The sequence below is a fragment of the Muscardinus avellanarius genome, assembly GCF_963383645.1.
Source record: "Muscardinus avellanarius genome assembly, chromosome: 11".
Lineage (NCBI taxonomy): Eukaryota > Metazoa > Chordata > Mammalia > Rodentia > Gliridae > Muscardinus > Muscardinus avellanarius.
In genome coordinates this window covers 19,446,901-19,471,664 of record NC_137797.1, presented here as the reverse complement: position 1 = coordinate 19,471,664, position 24,764 = coordinate 19,446,901, and the positions used below count along the sequence as shown (strand labels likewise).

Genomic DNA, 24,764 nt, shown 5'->3' with positions numbered 1-24,764 from the left:
TATTTTTATTTAGAAACAGGGTCTCTTAAACCAGCGAGGCTGGCTCCGAACCAGCGCGATCCTCCTGTCTCCGCCTCCCAAGCGCGGGGATTACAAGCGTGCGCCACCACGGTAACTTTTAATAATGTTGCAGTGGCCTTTATAATTGATATTGTTGGCTGTCATTAGATTATACATATTAAACTTCAGAGGATATATCATCTCTCTCACTCTTCATTTCTCCGTTGTGATGCAAAAATCAGCCTTAGACAGCATGTAAACAAATGTGCATGCCTGTGTCTCAATAAAACTTTATTTTCAACTATGGCAGCACACTAGTGTGGGCCGCCTCCAGGAATATGCTCCGCTTCTTGCCTGCAGGATACAGGCCTCAGTCAAATTTGTATATCCACTCCTGGCCCAAGGAAGGGCTCAATAGATGTTGGTTGAAGACTGACTGGATTAATTTGGGTTAATTAATTAACCCCAAATGTCCCACTATTGGGTTCTTCCATCTGAGATGGTTCTTGGTAGAATGAAAAGATGGAAATAATTGTCTTGGCCAGAAGGTTAGCCCTGCCAGGAGGCTTACAGGCTCAAATGTCCACGTGCACCAGATGAATGACATAATGAGCCATGTGGAAGGCACTACGGAGCAGTGGGGACTGTAACAAAAGCAGCTGCGGCTGCTGCCCTCTGCACCTGTGTGCTGCTGCACCGATGCTTTTAGAAGTCAGAAATCTAAGTTCTTAAGTAAAAATCTTCTATTTTCATTGCATTGTAAGAGACAAACAACAAAACAGTTTTATAAGGCAGATTCAGTCTACCGGGTTGCAGTACACATAAGATTTTCAGGACCCACAACAATAAACAAAAGAACCAAAAGGGAAGGGTGTTAGCTACAGCCTGCTGCATTTCAGTTAGATTCGCAAGGTCTGCCCAAACAGGGTAGATTAATAAAACTCTAACGGTTTCCTAGGGAGAGCTATGAAGTATTGCGTGCAAGATGAAATTGCTCTAACTGGAGAGGGAATTCATTTAAAGGCAAGACATCAAACTGAACTAATAACATCCCGAGTTCCTCCCAGCCTCGTCACTGCATCCTAGAATAATTTTAGACTATAAGCGATCAAGACATTTTCAGTGTCAATTCCTTCGGACTAAAGAAGTGAACAGGACTTCTGGATGTATCAGTGAGCATCAGATGCTGCTGAAACATTCTGAACAGATTTTGGGGGGCTTCCTTTCACAGGTGCTGCTCCCCCAAAGAGGTGTCACTGGCTCACTACCAAACCTGCTCACCCGGCTGAACCAGATGCCTGACTATTCCATCTTCCGGGGCTACATCATTGCAAGTACCATGTCCTCTGCATGACCACCTCGCTCAGCTCACCTGGGGACAAGGATCACTCACCTGCTCGTGTCTCCTTCCTTTGCAGCAATATAATCTAGCGGATGCAATCGAGGCCGCTGATGCCTATACCGTGTTTGCTCCCAGCAACGAGGCCATTGAGAATTATGCCAGGGAGAAGCAGCTCACCACTCTAGTAGGTATCAGGAACAATAGCCAGGAAAGGGATTTTCCAGGAGTTCAAATGCTCAGCATCTTCATTTTATTGACCATGTGCCATTTCACAGTTTCATCAAAGCCTGCTTATCTGTATCCATGTACTTAATTTAGATGCATGCACAGACTCTCCTGTGCACAAGCCTGCCCCAGGACAGAGCATGCTCTCGGGCAGAGCTCTGGACTCACACTCTGGAGCCCATGCACACAAACAGGCGACAGGCGTCCCAGAAACCTGGAAGAATCCTCCTGGTCATCTCTGCTCAGCCCTCCTGGCCTCTGCCACGTCTAGCAGCTGAGATAGCAGCAGGGACCTAGAGGGGGGATCACTTCTTTCTTCCTGCTCTTCTTTCTCTCTCTCCATCTTTCCTGACTCCTAAAAGCTGTGGATAAACAGTCAAGCTTTTTAGCCGGGCGTGGTGGTGCACACTTTTAATCCCAGCGCTTGGGAAGCTGAGACAGGAGGATCACACAGGTTGCAAGCAAGCCTCAGCTACTTAGTGAGGCTCTCAGCAACTTAGTGAGACCCTGTTTACAAATAAAGTATAAAATAGGTCTAGGAGTATAGCCTGGGGGTAGAAAGCCTCTGGGTTCCACCCAAAGTACCACACAAAAAAAGTCAAGCTTTGCCAAAGGATTTTGTGAGTTAATTAAAAAGTTTCCATCATGGTGCATGGTGTTCTCTGACTTAAAACCCTCTGGATGAGTCCAGTTTCTTGCAGGACTAAGTCCAAACTACTTCTTTGGTATTTAACACCTCCATCCACTGACAACACTTTCTCTTGTATTCAGTGGTGGCCCCAGAATTTTCACACTGGTGGAGCCCGGGCTGCTTCGCCCTCAGCCCTACGCAAGAGGACACGTTTGTAACTGGATTCACACAGACAAGCATGCTATTTTCACGTGCATTGTTACAGAGTGGCTGAGACAAAGATGCTATAAGATGGGGCTGGTACTTAAAGTCCCACAGGTACTTAAAGTCCAACCAGAGTGAGGATCACATAGAACCTAAAGATGCAGGGTCTATGAGACCAAAGATGCAGTCGGTGCCCTAGTTCATTTCTACCTACACACACACACGCACACACAAACACACACACACACACACACACACACACACACACACAGCCCCCTTACCAGGAAGGCTCCCTCACTCCTCGTTACCTCCGGAATCCCTCTAACCCATCCTTCCTGTTCACTCCCACAGATGCCCCCTCCCCCATGTTTCCCCTTCAGCACTTATCATAATAGGCCCCCAGGATGATGAATGGTCTTCCAAGGTGATGGGCCTTAGCTCTCCCACCAGATTATAACCTCTGCGACAGCAGGGGTGGTGTGAAACTTCTGTAACAGGCCTGGTGAACGAGTGGGACTCCTGGGATGGAATAAGAAACCACCTTTACCTTGTCCAGCCCTATTCATTCGTACCTGCTCAGTGGAACAGTCTTTTCCTGCCTGGAGATAAAACTTCAGGTCATTCATAGCCTTTCTGCCTCGTCTAAAAGTTCTTTAAGTCATAAAAACACTCTTATTTAAATTAAATCATTGTGATAATAATAGTCAGCCTTCTATGGTTTGGATCTGGTGAGTCCCCAAGGGTTCACGTGCTGGACGTTTGGTCCTCAGTGTGGCAATGCTGGGAGGTGGCGGGACCTGTAAGAGGCGGGGCTTACTGAAGGTAGGTCATCAAGGACATGCCATCAGAAGGGATTGGTACCGGCCTCGTGGTGTGAAGGGGTTATTCTCCCAAGACCAGCCCCTGCCTGGTCATGGGCTTCCTGTCTCTCCATGGGGTCACTCTTCCACATGCTCTCACCATTTCCATACCAATAACCATGAGGTCCTCGCCAGAGCTCAAATATATGGGGCCACCTGATCTTGGACTCTCAGCCTCCAGAGCTGTGAGCTAAGTAAGCCCTTTTCTCTATTAACCACCCAGACTCAAATATTTTGTCATAGCCACAGAAAATGAACTAATACACAACCCCTTGTAATAATCACCATTTTTTTATTGGACTTAAAATGCTCTTCCCCCTCAGCCCCCACACCACAGTGTGGCGAAGGGCAGGCAGGGCGGTAGAGAAAAGGCTGCTCCTGGAATCAGTCAAGGTTCATCAGGAGACACAAACCAGACCAGTTACTTGAATAGAGAGAACCTGATAGGATGAATTATTTATTGAATATAAAGCCATGGAAGTATGTCTAAAAGGTTAAAAAAAAAAAGAGGAAAGAAAAGGGGAAAAAAGACCCTCAGAGTCCAGAGCCCATTCTCAGCTTTCCCTGTGTGCCCTGCTGCTCAGCTATCTTGGATAAGACCCAAGATGCCAGCTCGTGCAGACGTGGTCCCACGTGCGGCCCCAGGAGACACCCGCTCTTCTCTCAAGCCAACTCTGCGAGTGCAGGTCTGTCTCCAAGCAATGACAACTCCCCTGACCCTGCTACGGAGCAGTTCACCAGCAGCCCCTGGCTTAGGAGACCACCCGGGCCTGAGTCAGACCCCAGTCCAACATGCCTCGCCATGTTTAGGAGGCGCAGGTCAAACTCTGAAATGCCCCAGTGTACACATGACCCCAGAGGTGAAAGGCAAGCAGGGATAGAGGCTCTCTTCAAGGCACTTTTGCCCAAAGACACCACCTTTAAAATCCAACCTTAACTTTCTTAGCCTCCATCATCTGGGTTTTAGCGTCCCCTAATTGGTTCTTGACCATTTTCTTTAAAAATTTCCAAGTTCCCTAAGGTGATCACAACCCACCTCATTATTTGATGCTTTGCATCTTGATGACTTGGTCAAAACTTCCACTTTGACCAGCTGTGGCTCATCTTTGCGACCCCCACACTGCGGGCACAGGAGCACAGCCCGTAAGTGACAGTCTGACCAGTTGACTGACTTTCACTTCTGTGTGCGGTGCAGGAGGAGGATGTGCTCCGGTACCACGTGGTCCTGGAGGAGAAGCTGCTGAAGAATGATCTGCGCAACGGCATGCACCGGGAGACCATGCTGGGTTTCTCCTACCTCCTCGGCTTCTTTTTCCGCGACAACCAGGTACAATCCTGTTTGGTTTTTTATGTTTGTTTTGTTTTTTTTTGTTTTTTTTTTTTTTTATGTGTGTGTGGTACTGAAGGTAGAACCCAGGGGCTTTCTACCTCTGGACTATACTCCCATAACTATTTTATATTTTATTTGGAAACAATCTCACTAAGTTGCTGAGAGCCTCACTAAGTAGCTGAGGCTGGCTTCAAACTTGTGCGATCCTGTCTCAGCCTCCCAAGTGCGGGGATTACAAGCGTGCGCCACCACACCCAGCCGATCCTGTTTTTTAAAACCCAGGAGCAGATGTCTTCACTCCTGCCCATCCTGGTTGCCTCCATATTGAAATAATTTCACCAGTGCTTCCTGAACCTTAACACAAAACAGTTGTCTGTGTTTGACCAGAAACTTAATGACTAATCCAGATTAAGTTACCAGTCACTTACCCAGTGGTCAGCCTTCAGATAACCAATGTAGCCTTACCAATCGTGGTATTTGCATACCCAGCACCTCTAGCACTGGTACAGAAGACCCAAAAGACAGTCCCAAGTGGTCTCCCAGATGGAATGGAACCTGGGAGCTCAGCTTATTCCACAAGATATGTCATTGGCTCTAGGACATAAGGTGTCCAGGACCCAGCTACTGAATGGATCGGCATCATCACATTATATAATGGTAGAGACGGGGGTCCTAAACAGGGTGTGGTGGCGTACACCTATAATCCCAGTTGTTGGGAGGCTGAGACAGGAGGATTGCAGTTCTCGGTCTCTCTCAGCTACTTAGTGAGACCCTCCGCAACTTACTGAGACCTTGTTTCAAAATAAAGAATTAAAAATAGGGCTGAGAGTATAGATTGGGGGTAAAATGCCCCCGGGTCCCATCCCCTGTAACACACACACACACAACATCTTCAGTGGTATCCTCATTGAATCATAAGTAGATTTTTTTTGGGGGGTGGTACTGGGGTTCCTGGAAGCCCTTCTACCTCCAGGCTACACTCCCAGACCTATTTTTACATTTTTATTTGGAAACAGGGTCTCCTAAGGCAGCGCACCCGGCTAGCTTCGAACCTGCGCGATCCTCCTGGCTCTGCCTCCCAAGCACGGGAACTACAAGCGTGCGCCACCACGCCCGGCATCATCATAAGTAGATTTTTAAGTAAAATCTTTAATCTGCTTGGTGATAAAAAAAAGTCTTTTCCATTCTTTGTTATTTGGAGAATAATCTCTAACTTCACATATTTTCTCTCCTACAAACACTTATATCTGTTGTTTAATAACTTTGAGGAGGATCTTTGAAATACATGTTCTTATTTTTCCAGGATTGGCAGTTCTATTGTTGATAGAGAGCTTTCGTCTCTGTACTTGGTTTTAATCTGTCATCTTTTCTTTCATCACATAGAAATAAATGTTCCAGCAGTCAGTCAAATCAATTTCAATGTCATAATGTTCATTTTCCATTTTTCCAGAAATTCTTTGATCTAGAGCAAAAATTATTCATATAATAGAGGCTTGAGTTTTATTGGTAGTCATTTACTTTTACTTATTACAATGCATGTGTAGGAAAAAATTCTTTCTAAATGAGTAGGCATGTTTAAACAAAATTGTAATGCAACCTATAATTTTCTGGGTATATTTCATGATGAAAAAGATTCAGGCTTTTTTTAATGCCAAATTAAACAGTATTACAATATCAAATGTTCTGCTATTTGAGTGTCTAAAAATAGCTCGGCATCTTATAATTCTAGAAACTTGTGCTATAATGACCATTTGAGACTAAATAAGGATTCCTGGTGGTTTTCCAAATATACATGGACCTCAGCTTGGAGCTTAGCAATGATTTAGCCAATGTTGAAACAGAAATGTGTTTGCCTGCAAGTAAACCATTAGAAACATAACAGACCTTAACATTCAGTGGAAATTCAGACGTAAGCACTTAGTTGGGATGTTTTAATATTACAGAGAAGATATTCTTTGATGTATTTATTTTATGAATTTTAAACCAGTGCTGAATACTAACTGTATTTCTGTTTAGTATAATAAAGTTTTTTTTTCCCTTTCCCAACCTCAGCTCTGCAATACCAACACACACACACACACACACACACACACACACACACACGCCACATACATCACCCAGGATTTTTTTGTTTGTGTGTTTTTGTTGTTTTCGTTTTATGGTTTGGTTTTTACATTTTGTTTGTTTTGGTTTTGTTTGGGGTGGTGGTGGTGGTGGTGGTGGTGGGGATTAAATGTAGAGATATTCTACTTCCGAGCTATACCCTCAGCCCCATTTTATTTTTTATTTGGAAACAGAGTCTTGCTAAGTTCCTGAGGCAATTCAAACCTGTGATCCTCCTGTCTCAGCTATAGGCTCCAACCCCATCTTCCCCATCTCCTTTAAAATCACTACAATAAAGTGCCGTTTAACTCTCTTGTTCATAGCTCTACGTAAATGAGGCTCCAATAAACTACACCAATGTTGCCACTGACAAGGGAGTGATCCATGGCTTGGGGAAAGTTCTGGAAATTCAGAGGAATAGATGTGATAATAACGACACCACTGTTGTTCAAGTAAGTTATTTCCAGGGCCAATGATACAACTAATGGGTGAGGACTTACTCCTTGTGATGTTCTTTTTTAAGCTTAGGAATTCCCTATGACAGGATCTCAGTTTAGTCCAAAACCTACTCAGTGAGCCAAGGAGCACACCGGACTGGAGTTCTACGGGAAAAATAAGGCACCACCCCATCTTTGATGTGCTCGTCATCTAGTGCAATGGGCTGCATCTTGAGCACTTGAGAGCCTGGGCCATTGTGTTCAGCAGGATTCTGAAGCCCGGACTCGCCTCAAAAGGAAAATGTGCTGTGTCTAACACAGACAGAGGGAGGAGCCTGTGGTGCACCTGTGGAAGGCCGTGGCTAAGCCTGCTCTACTAGAAAAGATGCTATTTCCACAATGGATGATTTCGGGGTGTTACGGGATGCAAGATTTTCAGTCCAGGCCATGGAGCAGTGTGGGAGCCCTTGGGAGCAGTGGTGACTGCTGGTGTTTCTTAGGCACTTATGTGTCAGGCACTGCTCTAAATGTTTTAATGTATTAACCTATCTCTTCAACACCCTACCAAGTAGGTATTATTACTATCCTCATTTTATAGATAGGAACATGAGTCACAGGGAGGTCGATAATGCACCCAGGCTCACACCTTAGCAAAGAGCAGAGAAGAGACTCAAATCCAAGCAGTCTATCCAGAACCACAACTCTGGACGGCCAAGCTAGACTGTCAAATAGATGCCAAGTGAAGACCGAGACACATTGGTCTCCTGCTATCTATTTTAAGGGAAGGTTTCGCTCTTTGTGTGTATTTTCTGTGCAGCATCTCCATGGCGCACCCTTCAGCGGGAACACTGCTCCCAAGGTTAGGCTCATCGTTAGTCTCTGAATCGGGCCCAATTCACTGAATGTTGAGTTTCAGTCAATGAAGGCTGCAGTTAAAGGATTTCAGACTTACACAAGTTGAGACCTTCACACTTCAAAAGGTTATTGTAGGGGGAAGAAAGTGATACCCAAACATGCCAGTCCTGAAGTCACTGGTGTGTTTGTTTCATAAAACATTAAATGGTTGACCAGATGATCTTCCTGGATTTTTCTACTCTCTATTTAAGATTTCATCTTCCCTGGTTTTTCATTTTTCAGTTGAAAGCTCTAGAAAATATTTACAGCTTCATGCTACACATAAATTAATAACCCTGAAACTTCCCCCTTTGCCTCTGTTTTACAAAGGGAAAGTGCGGGAAGTGTGCCCAGGAACCAGCCTGCCCACTTGGAACAAAACCACTGGTAAGTGTTCTGTCTGCTTTCACAAAACAGCCTCCAGGTCCTAGGAAATCCAAATTGGAAAATGAATCTCAAGCACTCCTCCTCTTCCTGCCCTCAGTCCTCGACTTACTTATAACTCAATTCTACCTTGTTACACCGTATACCTCTTTGTAAAGTCTTAAATGCATTTTGGAGGGATCGAGGTAAGATTTAATTAAACACCAAATGAAAATGAGTTCATAAGTCAACAACGCAGGAAAGAATTTATATTTTCTAAATCTCTCAGCGTAGCCAATGGAGGACAAAAGAATTCTTATGAGAGAAGACAGACTGCACATCCAAAGCCCAATGCAGCACACCTACCTGGTTCCTTTTTATAGTTTAAGTTACAACTAACCTTATCAGAAAAATAGATTCAGACATGGGAGAGGTAGATACAATTTTGGATTAATTGCCCATATATGTGTCTTATAGCTATTTTCTGTAAAAGCTACTTCTGTTAACAACCGTTACAAAGGATAAATACTTCTGCGTGTTCCACAGAGTGATGATAACTTATGATAATAATAATAAATGTTCATTCTTTCGTTTGAGTTTGTTTTGTTGTTTTGTTTTTGTTATTTTCTTTTGTCCTAGGTATTGAATCCAGGGGCATTCTGCCTCTAAGCTACACCCCTACACCTATTTTATTTTTTATTTTGAAACAGCATTTCTCTTAAGTTGCTGAGGGCCTCACTAAATTGCTGAAGCTACCCTTGAACCTGCAATCCCTTCTATCTCAGCCTCCCAAGTACTGGAATTACAGGCATGCACCACCACAACCACAGAGTTTTAAATTAATCTAGCACATGGTAAATTTTTGTAAGCAAAAACAATCATTTCTTGGACCAAGGGGAAATACAAGTCAACAAGCAAATAGAAATCTGTTTAGACCAATGAATGCATGGACTAGAAGGGCATTTTTGACCTGGTTAAAAATGGTTCTCCTGAGCTTAGGCCTCTAAAGAATCATTCTTTTTACAGAGCATTACGATAAAGTATACTTTGGATTTCTCCCCCTGGCATTCTGCAGCCAGCATCGTGATCTTGTGTCTCCTCGTTTATGGAGCAACACTCAGAGGCCACAACTCTCCCTTTCCAGAATGTTCTTGGCAGAGCCAGCAGCGCACCATGCACCTTTAGACGCTGAAAAACATTTTCTCCTAACAAAAAGCTGATGGAATCGTTACTTTTTCATAGGGGAATGAGACAAGAAAATGTATCTACATCCTGTATTTCATGGGAAAGCACCATGTGCTCATTGGGTGCCAGCCCAAGTGTGTGAAGACTGTCATTGTGAGTGTGATGCTTTGATCGTCCTTCTAATTGCTTTGGCAACGTGGGGAAATCCCATCGTGGGTGAGACTTTTCGAGATGCTTTTGCGTGGATTCATTCCACCTCCTCGTCACTGGGCTGCAGCGCAGTAGCAGATGTAGCAATAAAACTCAGATCCATTGGCCCCGTAAATCAGAAAATGAATAGAATCTGCAGCATTCAATTATGTGTGACGAAGAAATGGAGGGTCCAGGAGGGGAAGGGGACCCCTCTGTTCTCCCATGAGCCTATGTGTGAGCGAAAGAGACGGGGGAAGCAGTCCTTCCCTAAGGGAAGACAGGTGTACCCGCTCATTTAGAAAACCTGACCCCAAACTAAGGACCCCTGGGTGTCACTTAAAACTCACCAACCTGCTCTTTCCCCAGAGGACTAGACCCAGCCTCTGCATATCTTAGCAGAGTCAGGATAGTTTGACCATTAAACTGCAGAGCTTGGGGCTGGAGGAGGCTTTGTAAAAATGAAGATGGTCCCAAAACAGACATCCTACAGGTTTCCCCTGAAATATCAAAGATTTTCTCCTAAAACGCCAACAGCCTCCTCTGCAGAGGCCTCCTCTCCTTCCATAAGAGGTGAAATGACCTTCACAGAGGCGGGGCCCACATTGGAGATGGTGGAGGCCACTAGTCCTGCCTCCATCCAGCCCCAAGGAGACTTTCTTCAGTCTGTGCCTCTGCCCCTCCTTTCTCGTGGCTCTTAATCGCCTTCTCTCACCTGCCTCCTCTCTCCTCTCCCCGTCTTCCTAGTGCCCTAGAGCTTGCTGCGCCTCACCTGGTCCTCAGGGCTCTGCTTCCATCCCGTGCAAGCCCTGGGGTCAAGGAAACAGGCACATAGGGCCGAGCCCCAAACCAGAGGACTGAACCGCATGTCCAGCCACAACCTTCTCTTTCAGACCAGAGGGTGCTGTGCCGGCTTCTTTGGTCCCCAGTGCCAGGCCTGCCCTGGCAAAGCCCAGGACGTCTGCTTCGGGAATGGGATCTGTTTGGATGGGCTAAACGGCACGGGCGTGTGCGAATGTGGACAGGGCTTCAGCGGGACGGCCTGCGAGACCTGCACCGAGGGCAAGTACGGCGTCCACTGTGATCAAGGTGTGCACCCATCACACCCCAGCCAGCCAGGGCCACCCAAATCAACCTGCAAAAGAGGAGCCATCCCTCCTGGGCCCCTCGCCTTCCCAGGCAGGATGGAATCCCACCGGCTCTTGTTATGAATTTGAAAACCAACTGGGCAGTATCATCCGCATAGGACAGTGTTTCTAAAGAGTTTTAGCCACTGGCCTGTACCTACCAATCTTCCCCCAATCTGTCCATGTATGTTCCCAACCCAACCCCGTATCTCTATCTACCTATCTACCTATCTACACAAGTCATCATGGTTCAACTTTCAGGATGAATATTACTCAATAGTGTGACAAGCAGATTTGTCCACATTATCTCATTTAATCCACCCAGGAACCTTACACCTTTGGGGATGGCTGGGCCCACTTTGCAGACGAGGATATTAGAGGTAGAATGAGTCCTGCCCTGCTTGCAGTTGATGAGAAGCAGAGCTGAGGCAAGAAAGGCACACCTTTAGGCCGGGCGTGATGAGCGCATGTTTGCTTATAATCCCAACATTTGGGAGGCTGAGACTGGAGGATCGTGGTTCGCGGACAGCCTCAGCTACTTAGTGAGGCCCTCTGCAACTCAGTGAGACCCTGTTTCAAAATAAAGAAGAAAAAAATAGGGCAGGGGATGTAGCTTGGAGGTCAAATGCCCCCGGGTTCCATCCCCAGACCCGCAAAAAAAAAAAAAGAAAAAAGAAAGGCACACCTTTGTTTGACTCCAAAGCCTGGCTCTTAAATTGAGCCGTCCTTTTGGAAAAGATCACCCTTTTGTTTTGCCATTTGCAAGCCATAGGCTTTGTTTTTATAAAAATAGAGACCAAATTTGAGCCAAGTCGTGTGCATTTTTGTTCCCTGACTTCCTTGGGCCCAAGGACACGCATCTGTGAGAGGGGAAGAGAAGCTTCCTGTTCCATGATGAGAAAACAAATCATTGTTCTCCCTGGTACTAAAAACCATAAACTTAACTATCCCTGTCTTCTCCTTAGCTGGTGTAAGCCAAGCAAAATTAATACATCATTGAGTTCCTTCAGTTGGGCCATATAATCTATCATTGAAATGAGATTGTTGATTTATTTTTTTATATATTCTTTGGGGAAATTTTGCATGCTTGCATTTGTGCAAGAGTGGGTGATCTTCATGAGGTCCAGCCTAGCCCCAAAGTGAATTCCTTTTAAAGGGAAGAATCCCTGGTTTTCATCAAGTTCTCAAAGTGGGTTCTTGGCCATACTGTGAAACAAAGGAATTAAGATTTCTAGCTGGGCGTGGTGGCGCGGGCTTGTAATCCCTGCGCTTGGGAGGCTGAGACAGGAGGATCACGCAGGTTCGAAACCAGCCTCAGCTACTTAGTGAGGCTCTCAGCAACTTAGTGAGGCCCTGTTTCCAAATAAAGTATAAAATAGATCTGGGAGTATAGCCCGGAGGTGGAAAGCCTCTGGGTTCCATCCCCAGTTCCACAAAAAAAAAAAAAAAAAAAAAAAAAAAAAAAGATTTCTACATTGCTGATGGCAATCTGGTATCAAATGGGCTTCTTTGAAGTCCACTCTTAGGAAACAAAGATGGTTCCACGCCAAGGAGCCCTGCATAACTCTGAATCCCTGGGTAACCTTGGCTGAGGACTTTCACACTGCTGGGTCACAGACCCACAGTGCTACGCAGCCCTTTCAAAACTGTGGTGTGAGCTGGCTCACCATTAACCTGCATCCCTGTCTACTGTGCCCCGGCCCTTCCTGGCACTCTAGTCCCCCACAGAAGACATGATTCCCTAGAACTAGGCTGGAGAACAAACTGAGCGACGATACACGCATATTAAAGCTGAGTCAGAGTGTGATCATCTGCAGGCATTTTTCCCCTTAGCCTGCCCTTGTGTCCACGGGAGATGCAACCAAGGACCCTCCGGTGACGGCTCCTGCGACTGTGACGTTGGCTGGCGAGGCGTGAAATGTGACAGTGGTAAGAACGAGCCCTTCATAGGGATGAGCTTTTCCTGCCCCCGCTTCTCAGCAGTTACATGGTTTTCTTTCTAAAATAGAAATGAGACACCTTTACTGCTTCTTGTGGCAATAAACATAATTCCTTCTTGCAGCAAAAAGCTTGTAAAATAAAAAAGCAGAAAAAAATAAAAATTACTCATATTCCATAGACAGGAAAAAAAGATTACATCTAGCCTTTCTCTAGATAAACTTCTATCTAGGAGACCATATGTTACCAATTTCACTTTGCAATAGATAATGGTGCCAAAGACAATTCTCAAGGAACTGGTTCTTTTTTTCAGCAATCACAAAAGACAGCTGCAATGGGACCTGCCACACCAGTGCCAAGTAGGTGCCCTCTGGCCCACTTTGGGGACAATGCAAAGGGTTCTTCCCCAATAGCTGGTAGCCCAGGCCCCATCCTCTGGGGAGGACTTTTCTGTCACCAGGTCTGGTAACAGGAAAACTTGAAGTGTAAAACTGAAACTATCTCTGAATAGGCCCCTGTCAACTCGCCGGGTCTGCCTTTCCAATCTTGGGGACAGAAATGTCAGTTGTTAAGGCCGGGCGTGGTGGCGCACGCTTGTAATCCCCGCGCTTGGGAGGCGGAGACAGGAGGATCGCGCTGGTTCGAAGCCAGCCTTGCTGGCTTAAGAGACTCTGTTTCCACATAAAAATGTTAAAAAATAGGTCTGGGAGTGTAGCCCGTGGGAGTATATCCCGGAGGCAGAAGGGCTTCCAGGAACCCCAGTATCACCAAAAAAAAGGAAGAAATGTCAGTTGTTACCCCCCAGTGCAAGCCACCGGGACTCTCCCGGGGAGGCCCAGGAACCCAGAGGCCCTCGGCATCAGTAGGCCTTGCTCCTGGGTCACAGCCAGGCCTTATTGGCTCCATCCTGCTCGGCACGATAGGGCCCCGGCTCCTGACTTCCAGAGAGCTTAATGAATCCAGTCAGAACCCAGGAGCTGGAGTTAGACCTCCGTTCAAAGTGAGCCTGTCACGTTCCCTGGCTGCATGACCTCAGTCATTTCTTCCCTCTGCGCCTCAGTTTCCTCCTCATAAATGGAAACGACGATAGTAATAATACTGACTTGCTAGGACTTGTCCAAGATGCATAGATGGCATGATATTAATGCACAAAGCCAGCTGCTAGCACATCAGTAGCTCTCTCAAGATCAGTAGCGCCCCTCCTTATTCCTGCGCTAACAGACTCCATATTTTGCCTGGTAAGTGGCTGTGGTTTCAGGTGTCCATGGTGGAGTCATGCCAGGAAAGGTCTCTCCTCAAAAGCCACAGGCAGAACCCCTGTGCCTAACGGAGGCGGGGCGGAACGCCCGGGAGGAGGGGTATTGTGAGCCATGCAGTGGGCTGCTGAGTATTCTTCTACAAACACCATTTACCTTTCCTCTTGCAGCTGCGTTCTCGATCCGGAAGGCACGGCCTCGTGCAAATGTGCGGCGGGATTCCAAGGCAATGGGACGGTCTGCACAGGCAAGCGAGGCGGGAGTGAAAAGATCTGCACTGCTGGGTGTGAACGGGCCTCCGCACCCGTGCCAGCAGTGGTGGTGAACAGCGGCGGCGTGTAACTGGGCAGCTGGCCCTGCGGGGGCAGGAAACCCACTGTTCACGGGTGGGGCGTGTCTGCTGGTTCTGGAAAATTGCGCCTATTTCAACATGCAATTCTACTGTGCTCCCAGGCTTGGGAGCACTAGAACCACCCTGGCAACTTTAAAAGTCACAAGTTAATTGGCCAAGGGCGGGGCTGGGTTAGCAGGACTATGGAATGGGCCAGAATAGGGTTTGAGCCTTGGATCCTCCTCCTACAGGCCCTGTGGCTTTGTGTGGGGCTTTTAACTACTCTGAGCCCTGTTAAATCATTTGTAAAGTAAACTTAAAACTACCTTCCATGCAGTGTAGTAAGGTTAGATGGCCTCTCTGTGCACGATGGCAGAGCAACTCAGATGTTAAAATCTCAGCCTCAGCTGGGCATTCGGGAGGCTGAGTCAGGAGGATCGAGGTTTGAAGACAGCCTCAGCTACTTAGTGAGGGCCTTTGCAACTCAGTGAGATGCTGTTTCAAAACAAAGAATAAAAAAAAATAGAGCTGAGGGTGTAGCTCGGAGGTAGAATGTCCTTGGGTTCCATCCCCAGTACCACAAAAAAAAAAAAAAAGAAAAAAATCTCAGCCTCCTCACTCTGTTCCTTGGGTTTTAATCTATGTATGTTCTTATTATCTATGCCACCTTGGGAAAGTAGCTTGGCTGTTCTTTGTACTGATTTTTTCATCTGCATATTGTGGTAATAAGAAAGGCTCCCTCGTTGAATTGCTGGATGGAACCCGGCTTAATATCTGTAAAGTACTAAGAAATGTGAGCATATTCTTATGGTGCCTAACACATATTTAGTGCTAGGAAAAAAAGAACATAAACTCTTAATTTTTTTTTTTCTTGAGCACCATGCCCTAGCAGGCTTTGGTCTATATTTTGGTAGAGCTGGACTCTGATCAGTCTGCTTTCTGACCGTCTTACCCTGGGGGTTTTCCCACAATGCCAGGTGCCCTGCCTGGTCACCAGATGTTTTCTGCCATAAGAAGTGGACAGTATGCTAATACAACAGCTGGGATGGGCAAATAACTGCAATGTTGTTCTTGCCCTCTGTTCGAGGGAATTAGCCATATTTAATCCAGTGCCTGCCGGAGTGGTTTTGAAGTATCTTCCATTTCTCAAGGACCAAAGTAAAATGGCTTTGATAGAGTTTCTGTCCTCTCCCTCCTCTCCTGCTCTATGTCATCTGTCCCTTCCATAGCCATCGACGCTTGTGAGGTCAGCAACGGAGGATGCTCTGCAAAGGCCATCTGTAAAAGAACCACCCCAGGAAGCCGGGTCTGCGTGTGCAAGGAGGGCTACACAGGCGATGGCATAGTGTGCCTCGGTAGGTGACCAGCCTCATTCACCCGGCAGAAATGGTGCCAGAGGAGGAGCCCCCGGCAATGCTTCCAATGTCTGGGCTTGCAGTGTTTAGACATAAGCTGCTGGGAGCATCACTCAGTTTGCACTGGGCGGAGAGCATAAAGGACTGGAAATAGGGACCACGGGGTATGGAGGGGTGTGATGTCCAAAGTCCACTTCAGAAGGAGAAATGCAGAGACTTTCCACTTTAAAATTTGAGTGGTAGCTGGGCATGGTGGCCCACACTTGTAATCCCAGCATTTGGGAGGCCGAGACAGGAGGACCACGATTTGCGGACAGCTTCAGCTACTCAGTGAGGCCCTTTGAAACTCAGTGAGACCCTGTTTCAAAATAAAGAATAAAAAAAAATAGGGCTGGGGTGGGGCTTGGAGGTAGAATGCTCCTGGCTTCCAACCCCAGTACTGCAAAAAATAAAATTAATTAAATAAAATTAGGGTGGTGGCCACATTTTTAAAGTTTCATTAGTCATTTTGCTATACAAGTACCATATTATTTAGATAGAAAAATTACAGGAGGCCATAGATGATAGGGGGAGGGAATTCTAGAGATAACTACTCTTAGGCTAGGGACGTGCAGGAAGCCCCGGGTTTGAGCTCTAGCACCAGAAATACATAGATAAATAGATAACTACTTTTGCTACTTTTATATCGCCCCATTTTACTGTGTACATATGTATTTTTAACAAGAAATAGTGTCTCATGATACACTGTGTACTAGGTTGACCAATATGACAAAATAACTTTCCTTGAAAATACCTATAATGCTTAACCATTATTTTAATTCCTACATGTACTCTATACCATAGTAAATCATCTAAATTTTAACTTTTTAATCTAGAAGTTAGAATTTATTTTAGCTTTTAATTTGGAAATTTAACTTTTTAGTTAGATGAATTTTAACTTTTTAGTTGGGAAAAAATCATGGAGATTTGCCATGATAGTACAAATAAGACCCACCTGCTCTTTGCTACAGTAATTTAACATCTTACCCCTTTTACCTGATCATTTGCTCCTTGTGTATATATGCTTATTTTCCTTAGCCACTGGAGAGCAATATGTATATATCATGTTCTGTCTATCCCTAAAAATCAAATGTGTATTTCCTATGGGCAGTCTCTTATGTAGCTGCAGCAGTTATCGACTTTAGTAATTTATTATTGATGTGATACTTTTGTCCAATGACATTAATATTCTGATTTTTTCAACTGTCCTAATAAATGTCCTTTCTGGCATTTTTTCCCCTCTAGTACAGGATCCAGTCTAGGCTTGGATGTTGCATTTAGTTATCATATCTTTAGTCCCCTTTTATCTGGGACAGTACCTCAGCCTTGCTTTGTCTCCAATGACATTGACATTTAGAAAGAAGACAGCCCACCACCCCACTTCTTTTTTTCTTGGTAGTAGGTCCTTTATTTGGGGGTTGTCTGAGGTCTCTCCATCAATAGATTAAGCTTGCCCGTTCCAGGCCCAAATGTCACACGCGTGATGACTTTATCTCAGGACATCACACCAGAGCCTTGAGGTTTCTATCTGCCCCTGTTTATAAAGTCAATTTTCACCATTCAAAGCACTGTCCAATTTCTCTACTATGTCTTTATTTGCTACTAAGCAATCAGCAGAGACACTTTTAATATCAATCAAGTATCTTGCTCCTCATCAAAATGTACCCTGAGTTTAGCATCTGTTGGTGACTTTTTTCTGAACCAATCTCTACTGTAATGGTTGTGGTTGTTTTCTCATTTCTAAGTCTCTTTATTCATAGACTCCAAGATTTTATTATTTCAAGTTCTTGGCTCCAAACACTTTTATTTATCCACAGAGAGGCAGATCTAAGCCTGCAGGCTGTGTTTCTGCTGAAATTAGCCCATCCCAGAGGAGCAGATGTTGAGAAACCGTATCTGGTACCTGCCTCCCTGGATTACATCTGCTTCCAAATCGTCAGAAAACTGAATCCCACTGTGGCACCTGCTGTCTTGTCAGTTAGCCATCCTAGCGAGTTCCTCAGGGTGCCTTCACTTGGAAACAGGGTGTTCCAGTTTGCACCCTCACTGCCATAATCCAAAGACCTGGCCACATAACTTAGAAAAAAGAAGATCTATTTCTTATGGCTTCAAGCTCAGTCCATGAGAGGCTGGGGACCACAGATCTCAAGGCATGGTGGCGGGAGGAGGAGAGAGGGAGAGTATGTGGGCTGTGCTCACATCATGGAGCCTGAAAGCAAGAGAGAGAGAGCAGGAGTAGGAACCAAATCTATCCCCAAGGCTGTGCTCCCAGGGACCCACCTCCGGCCACACCCTACCAGCCCACCAGGTACCACCCAGGTAAATCCATCACAGTGGACTTACCCACTGCTGAGATACACCCTTCAACACTCGATTATATCAACTCCAAACACCAGTCTCCAAGGGGCCAGTCTACATCTAACCACGACACAGGGCTTCATGCTCACGCCAGTGTTGGCTTTTGTTTCGAAGAAATCAACCCATGCCTGGAGAACCACGGTGGCTGTGACGAGAACGCAGAGTGCACACAGACGGGGCCCAACCAGGTGAGCTCGCCTCCTGGGGATTCCTGGTGGGAAAGAGGCTGAGAACAGACCTCGGCCATGCTACAGGCAAAAGTAGTGGAGGGGAAATGACGCAAGCTCTAGAGGCCACTCTTCAGAAATGAGGAGATATACTAGAAACAAAGAGCGCTAGGAGAAGAAGCTTCCCTAGTGTGGGAAGAAGTAGGCACCGCAGACACCATGTGATTCTAGAAACACCTAGAAGGTTCTCCAAAGTGACCCCTCTTTTTTTTTGGCTTTCACCTGTTTCTTTGATCGGAGGATCTGAAATATACGCATCGCAACAGAAGGTCATATTCCAGCCTCTCTGCCAATCACATGGTGCCGAACACTGGGAACTGTGTGGTGTCCTTTAGGGGAGCAGATTTGGGGAGATGGGGAAAATATGAGGATCCCACCATCAGAAGATGGTATCAAGAGCACAGAGGGGCAAGCTGGAGGCCCAGAAACCCATGTGTTGCCTCCCTTGGTCTCAGCCACCTACTCAACACACAAAGTGGCCACGCAGGAAAGCTCACCCATCTGAAATTGGATGCCAAAGTAAATTCTCCAGTCAAGGTCCCATGGATCTTGCTGAGCCATTCAGAGACCTCAGGGGCCAGGTCTCTCCATGGGTAGATCAAGCAAATGCCTAAAGTACCCCAAAATAAGAAGACAAATACTTATCTTGAAAAAATGTGTATGTGTGTGTGTCCTTTAGCGTGTGTCCTCAAGTGTTTGGTGTGTGTGTGTGTCCTCTTTAGTTAGAGGTAAACTCAGAATGATCAGTATTGAGCTTTCTTATACCTATTTTGGTGTTCAGTAGAATTTTTTATTTTAAGCTATACATAGAATGAGGGGAAATCTATATTCTTTCTGATGCTTAGGGCCTCCACAATGGTTCCTCCAGACCTAGAAGACAGTGAAGGGAGATTGAATAAGACCTAAACTGAGACGAGATAGCTGGTGGGCATCTCGGTAAAGGTCTGGGCTGGAGTTGAGGCTCAGAGTGAAGAGAGAAGTGGAAGAACAGGGAAAACCCCCAGGGATGAGCTGAAGTTGTAACAAGGGGACATCAGCCCAGGGCCTCTGCTGCTATGCACGAGGCTCTTATGTGAATTAGAAAAGCTGCCCCTGGAGGACACCTTAGAAACTCACAGCCAGTGGGCGGAGTTCCAGCCCAATGCAGAGCACATGTGACTTGGGGGCCCTGGACCCAAGCTTCCTGTAGACAGTGTCCCCTTCCTCAACTGGAAGACCCCGCCTGGCTTCCTCGGCCACCCAGTGGGTTTGGCTTCTTGCTTTTCCGGTACACCTGTGGGCTGAAAGCCTCCCCTTAGCACCTCCTAGCACTGGTGCCGTGGGGTTCACATGGATGGATAGGAGCAAGAAGTGGAGTGGGAACGGAAGAGAGCTTAACTTCTTCCTCAAGAGAGCTTTCCTTTTCACAGAGAAAAGGGAGGTGGGTACTGAAGGCAAGGGACCAAGAAAGGTAAGAAAGTTAAAACAAAGAAACAAAAAAGCTATCTTGGCTGAAAAGATAGGATGCACATGAGAGCCAGTACTCAAGAAAAGTATGCTAAATGAGCTAAGATATAAGATAACAATTATCCTTATGGAACAGATAGTGTCACTGGCACAGACAAGCCTTTCTAACATTACCACTGCATGATGGAATTCGATCCTGAGAGCCAGCACACTTGGCCAGTACAGACTCATCTAGAATGACCTGCTTTGTCTCTGCCCCTGGACAGGCCGTCTGCAACTGTTTGCCAAAGTACACTGGCGACGGGAAGACCTGCACACTCATCAATGTCTGCTTAACCGTGAGTACTCCTCCAGGGCGACTGCCCCAGAGCCTCAGTGTGAGGAGCCTCCCACCCGCCTTCTAGGGACTGCAAAGCCAGGGTGATCTCCCTTTGGAGACCTCAGAGCTGCTTCTGGACCACACAGCTCACTTCTCCCCTTGTGTTCCATTGTTATGTTGGAGGAAAGGAGAGAAAGGACAGCCTGTCACCCCTCTAGCCTGTCCCCTTGGCTGCAGGAGCCCCGGGTGATCCAAGGACACATAACTGGTCAGAAATTCACCTGAATGCATGCCCCAACGCCCGCAGATTATCTGTTTCCCAAAGGCAGGCCGAGCACTGTGATCGTCAGCTTCCTGTTACTATTACAGAACACCTGAGAAAAATAACAGCAGGAAAAAAAAACTTCTTTTGGCTCATGGTTGCAGAGGCTTCAGTTCACAGTCACTTGGCCCCACCAGCGTGGACTTGTGATGAGGCAGGATATCATGGCAGGGAGCTCATGGTGGAGCAAGACTTCTCAACTCGTGGTGGTGAGATGCAGAGAGAAGGGGAGGAAGAGGCCGGGGATGAGATATACCTTTCCAGGGCGCACCCTGGTGACCGCCTCTCCAGCCGGTCTCACCTCCTGCGGTTTCCACCGCCTCCCAATTGTCCATTCAATTATGAACCATCAATGGATTAATCATTGACTCAGTCAGAACCCTCATGATCCAATCACTTCCCAAAATTCCCACTTCCAGACATGGCTGTATTGGGGACCGAGTCTTCAATCCATGAGCCTTTCGAAGCTTCCGTCCCCAATCCAGAAACTAGCTCCCTGACCATGATAATCGGGTGACTGAGTCCTGACGTCATTTAGCTGGTATGTGGGTGTTTGTTTTGTTTTATTTTCTATATACCTAGAGAGAAGGAAGAGATCAGTTAAAAACATTGCAGAACACAAAATGTCATAAATATCATGTCCTGGAAAAGACAGAACTGTGGAGACAGTATAAAGATCAGTGGCTCCCAGGGGGTGGGAGGGAAGGATGAACAGGCAGAGCCCAGAGACTTTTAGGGCTATGGAAGTGCTCCGTGTGGTACTGCAATGGAGGATCGCACGATTACACATTTGTCAAAACTCACAGAATGCACAGCATCAAGAGCGAACCTCGTGCAAGCTATGGACTTTAATGCCAATATTGGTTATCAGGTCTAACTCATGTAAGATGTTAATAGTAGGGAAAGTAGGGCTATCCAGGAATCTGTGTTCTTTCCATTCATTTATTTCTTTTTTGTGGAACTGGGGATTGAACACAGAGCATTCTACTTCTGAGTTATACTCTAGCCCGATTTGATTATTTTTTTATTTTGAAACAGGATCTCACACAGAGGGCCCTTGCTAAGTTGCTGAGGCTTGAGGTGAATCTGGAATCCTCATGTCTCAGCCTCCCAAGTACTGGGATTACAAATGTCACATAGAAGCCAGTTTTCAGTTTTCCCATCTTTTTTGCAAGTGTGTATGTGTGTGTGTATCTACACACTTGTGCAGTTTCTAGTTTTCCAGATTTGTTTCTCAGCTTGAGCTATTTGCTATCATATAAGAAAATTACATGCAAGGTTAACATACAGTTTCTTGAACAGGTCATTAATGAGATCAGTTACATGTTTTTCCTTTTATCTGTAGAATCTGGAGACCCCAGGACTCGGCAGCATGAATTTCATGACCCCTATAAACACATCAACCACACTTACTCAGCTCAGCCTCAGCACATGGAAGCAGGACCATGCACTCATTTACACCCCCCCATACTGTTATTTCTTATCAAGGAAATTCTTTTCCATCAAACACAGAAACACGGCTTTCACCTCTGAAAGATGGCTAAAGACCCCATCTCCTTCAGGAAGCCTTCCTAGATTAACCCCACAGAAACTTCCCTAATCCTGTGTTTCATTGATAATAACCCAGGGGGTAGAGTGCAAATTAATAACGTGGTGTGGCATTCTAAAAGCCTGGCGCTGAGTAGCAGCCAGCGAATCCTAGCCCTCGCCGCACAAGTATTCTCTCAGCAGCCCCTCCACCATGCCACATATTAGCTCTACATCAGAATACAGGATCCTGCACTGAGCAGCAGTGGGTGAGGGCACCACATCCCTGTTCTACGCCCATCCATACATCATGAATTCTTCCCATTCTTTCTCACTTAAAAGAAGCTGGACAGGGCTGCGGGCAGCCATCAACACCTCAAGGATTGCCATATGACAGAAGGATGGGTTTTGATCTCCATAACCCCAAGTGGGAGGATCAGGATTAGTTGGGGGGAACATTAGAAGAAAACAGATTTCTTCTAACTTAAAACAGAACATTAGAACTCTGCGGAGACAGAGAGATCATCTGGGGCAGTAATGAGCTGATCATTGTCAGGTTCGGGCGAGCACTGGTATAGACACAGAGAGAGGCCAAAAGTCTGAGCAGGGGGCGTCTCTTAAGCAACACAGGACTGGGGTCTAAAGAGGGCCTCGGTGGACTGGACAAGTATAGCCTGGGAAATATCAGCACAAGGGCAACTAATGGTTATGCAGTGTGGGGGGGGGCAGATGTTGTTATGGGAACATTCAAAGTCAGAGAACAAGAAACATTCTATGGTGTGTGGACAGGGTGGTCCCGTCAAGTCCATGATGATCTGTGGGCAGAAGGTTCCCATCAGGATTGCAGTGGGGCCCAAACGGGTCAAGCATGAGGGGGTGGGAGAAAGGATCTGCATTACAATCACAACTCAGTATTTAACCACAGCAGTAAAGCAACAGATGGGTCATCAAACCAGACAGACACCTAGATCCCTCCCAGCCCTGACTCCTGCTTTGCCCTGGCTTGCTGCTTGGAATTTCAGTTTCCTAGGGAGGTTGTGGATGTCCTTGGGGTCCCTTTCAGCACAAATAACCTGAGGGTTTTGCTTCCCTGCTGACACAATTCGGGCAGCTGTCGTCATAGCAGTCCTGATATGAGCAGACTCACCTGGAACACTCAGAACCTTGACTGCTGGCCAGCCCCAGGTTACGCAAACGTACCAGAAGCTTACATAGTAATGTCCACTGAGTCTGAAACTGGGCAGGTACTCTGCTGCTGCTCAGAGCCTCCTGCCTCCAAAGGGATAAGTTGTTCCCTAAGCCTGCTGTCCTGGCATGCCACATCTGGGGCACTTTGTGTGGTCAGCTAGGCCTCTAAAGCCCTGCATCAACGTGACGTTTATCTTTCCTGCTCACGAGGGGTGAGGCACTACGCTAGTGGTGGAGAGACTTTATGAGGGGAGGCTGAGAATCCTAGGAGATAACCACAGGTGAGAAGTGTCAGAAAGTAAACAGAAGGTTTTGTGAGGATAAGAAGGCAGAGTGCGTGGTTAGAGGATGAGGGTTCAGGAGGAGTGTCCACATGGTGAGTGCTGGCCTGCAGTGCCCAGACCTCTGGAGTGGACTGCTATCGTAGCTGACAGAAATGTGGGGCAAGATCCTGGGGGTCTTCAGATGCTGGGAACTGGGGCAGGTAAAGTCTAGGGTATTTAACTGGAGGTTACAGGTCCCTGGGAAATAGAGTTTACCTTTAGTGGCTTTCTGGAGCTGCATGCTGAGCTGTGGCAGGGAGGAGCAGGATCCTGGAGTGGTAGGTCCCTCCTGAGCCCAAAACATTGTACTCAATAAATACTTAGGGCAGACTGTTGACTTCCTTCTCAGCTCAGCTACATCACAATTTCCCTCCGGGCTTTGCATTCCTTCCCCACCTAGAGACGGCGTGGGGTGCGGAGCCCTTACAGGTGTCCCCCAGATGCTGGCTTTGGCTGTGCACTTTAGTTTCCTGCTGCACCGGCCACAGCTGATGAGCTCTTTGAGGACCAGGGGCAATGTGTTCTATTTTATACAGCCGTCTTCTGTCTGTTGACTTACACTTTTCCTATGATAGAATCAGTTTAGCCTAAAGATGGAAATTATCAAACAAGATTGTTACCTTTCTAGTTAATCCCCAGATGTTGAGAGATCTCTAATTTGGAAACCCTGAGCTAAAAATCTGCTCAGATGGATGTAGCATCTTGGGATACAAAGATGGGTGAATAAGATGGCCCTTACAACCACATGGGAAGAGAACTGGAAGGCTCATTCAGGAAAAGAACAAATAATGCAAACTCATCAAAGTTAGAGCATCAGACAAAAATCAACTGTGTGCATGTGCGTGGTACTGAGGATAGCACCCAAGGCCTCACCACACAGAGCCAGCACTGCACCCCAGCTATATCCCTTAGTCCTCGGGAAATATATTTCAACACGGAAATGCCTGGTAAAGCTGGCCAACTAACTGGTCTGACCTCCATTCCTCAACCCTTGGATATTTTATCAGAAAAACGGTGGCTGTAGTCCTTTTGCCATCTGCAATCACACTGGGAAAGATGAAAGGACATGTACCTGCAAGATGAACTACACTGGGGATGGATTCACCTGCCGCGGCACCATCTACCAGGTAACACAAGACACGTGTCTTGGAGGTAAACTCTGCCTTCCTAACTGCTGAGAATCCAGCCCAGGGCATAGGAGAGCTCTGTAAATTCACATGACCTGGGGAAAGAATGTGATACACT

At 46.4% G+C, this 24,764-nt stretch overlaps 1 protein-coding gene across 1 annotated transcript in view; it reads left to right on the top strand.

Annotated features, from left to right (window-relative positions):
* The window catches only part of STAB2 (stabilin 2), a gene marked incomplete at both ends in the record, with an annotated part of 163,727 nt that overhangs the window by 97,758 nt on the left and 41,205 nt on the right, over positions 1–24,764 (top strand). Inside the window, 14 exons of the mRNA XM_080704808.1 lie at positions 1,232–1,330; positions 1,419–1,526; positions 4,458–4,589; positions 7,019–7,147; positions 8,357–8,413; positions 9,632–9,727; positions 10,657–10,852; positions 12,724–12,819; positions 13,142–13,187; positions 14,255–14,331; positions 15,645–15,770; positions 18,282–18,355; positions 20,107–20,178; positions 24,527–24,646. Coding sequence (XP_080560934.1) covers positions 1,232–1,330; positions 1,419–1,526; positions 4,458–4,589; positions 7,019–7,147; positions 8,357–8,413; positions 9,632–9,727; positions 10,657–10,852; positions 12,724–12,819; positions 13,142–13,187; positions 14,255–14,331; positions 15,645–15,770; positions 18,282–18,355; positions 20,107–20,178; positions 24,527–24,646 — 1,428 coding nt within the window. The remainder of the gene's footprint in view (positions 1–1,231; positions 1,331–1,418; positions 1,527–4,457; positions 4,590–7,018; positions 7,148–8,356; positions 8,414–9,631; positions 9,728–10,656; positions 10,853–12,723; positions 12,820–13,141; positions 13,188–14,254; positions 14,332–15,644; positions 15,771–18,281; positions 18,356–20,106; positions 20,179–24,526; positions 24,647–24,764) is intronic.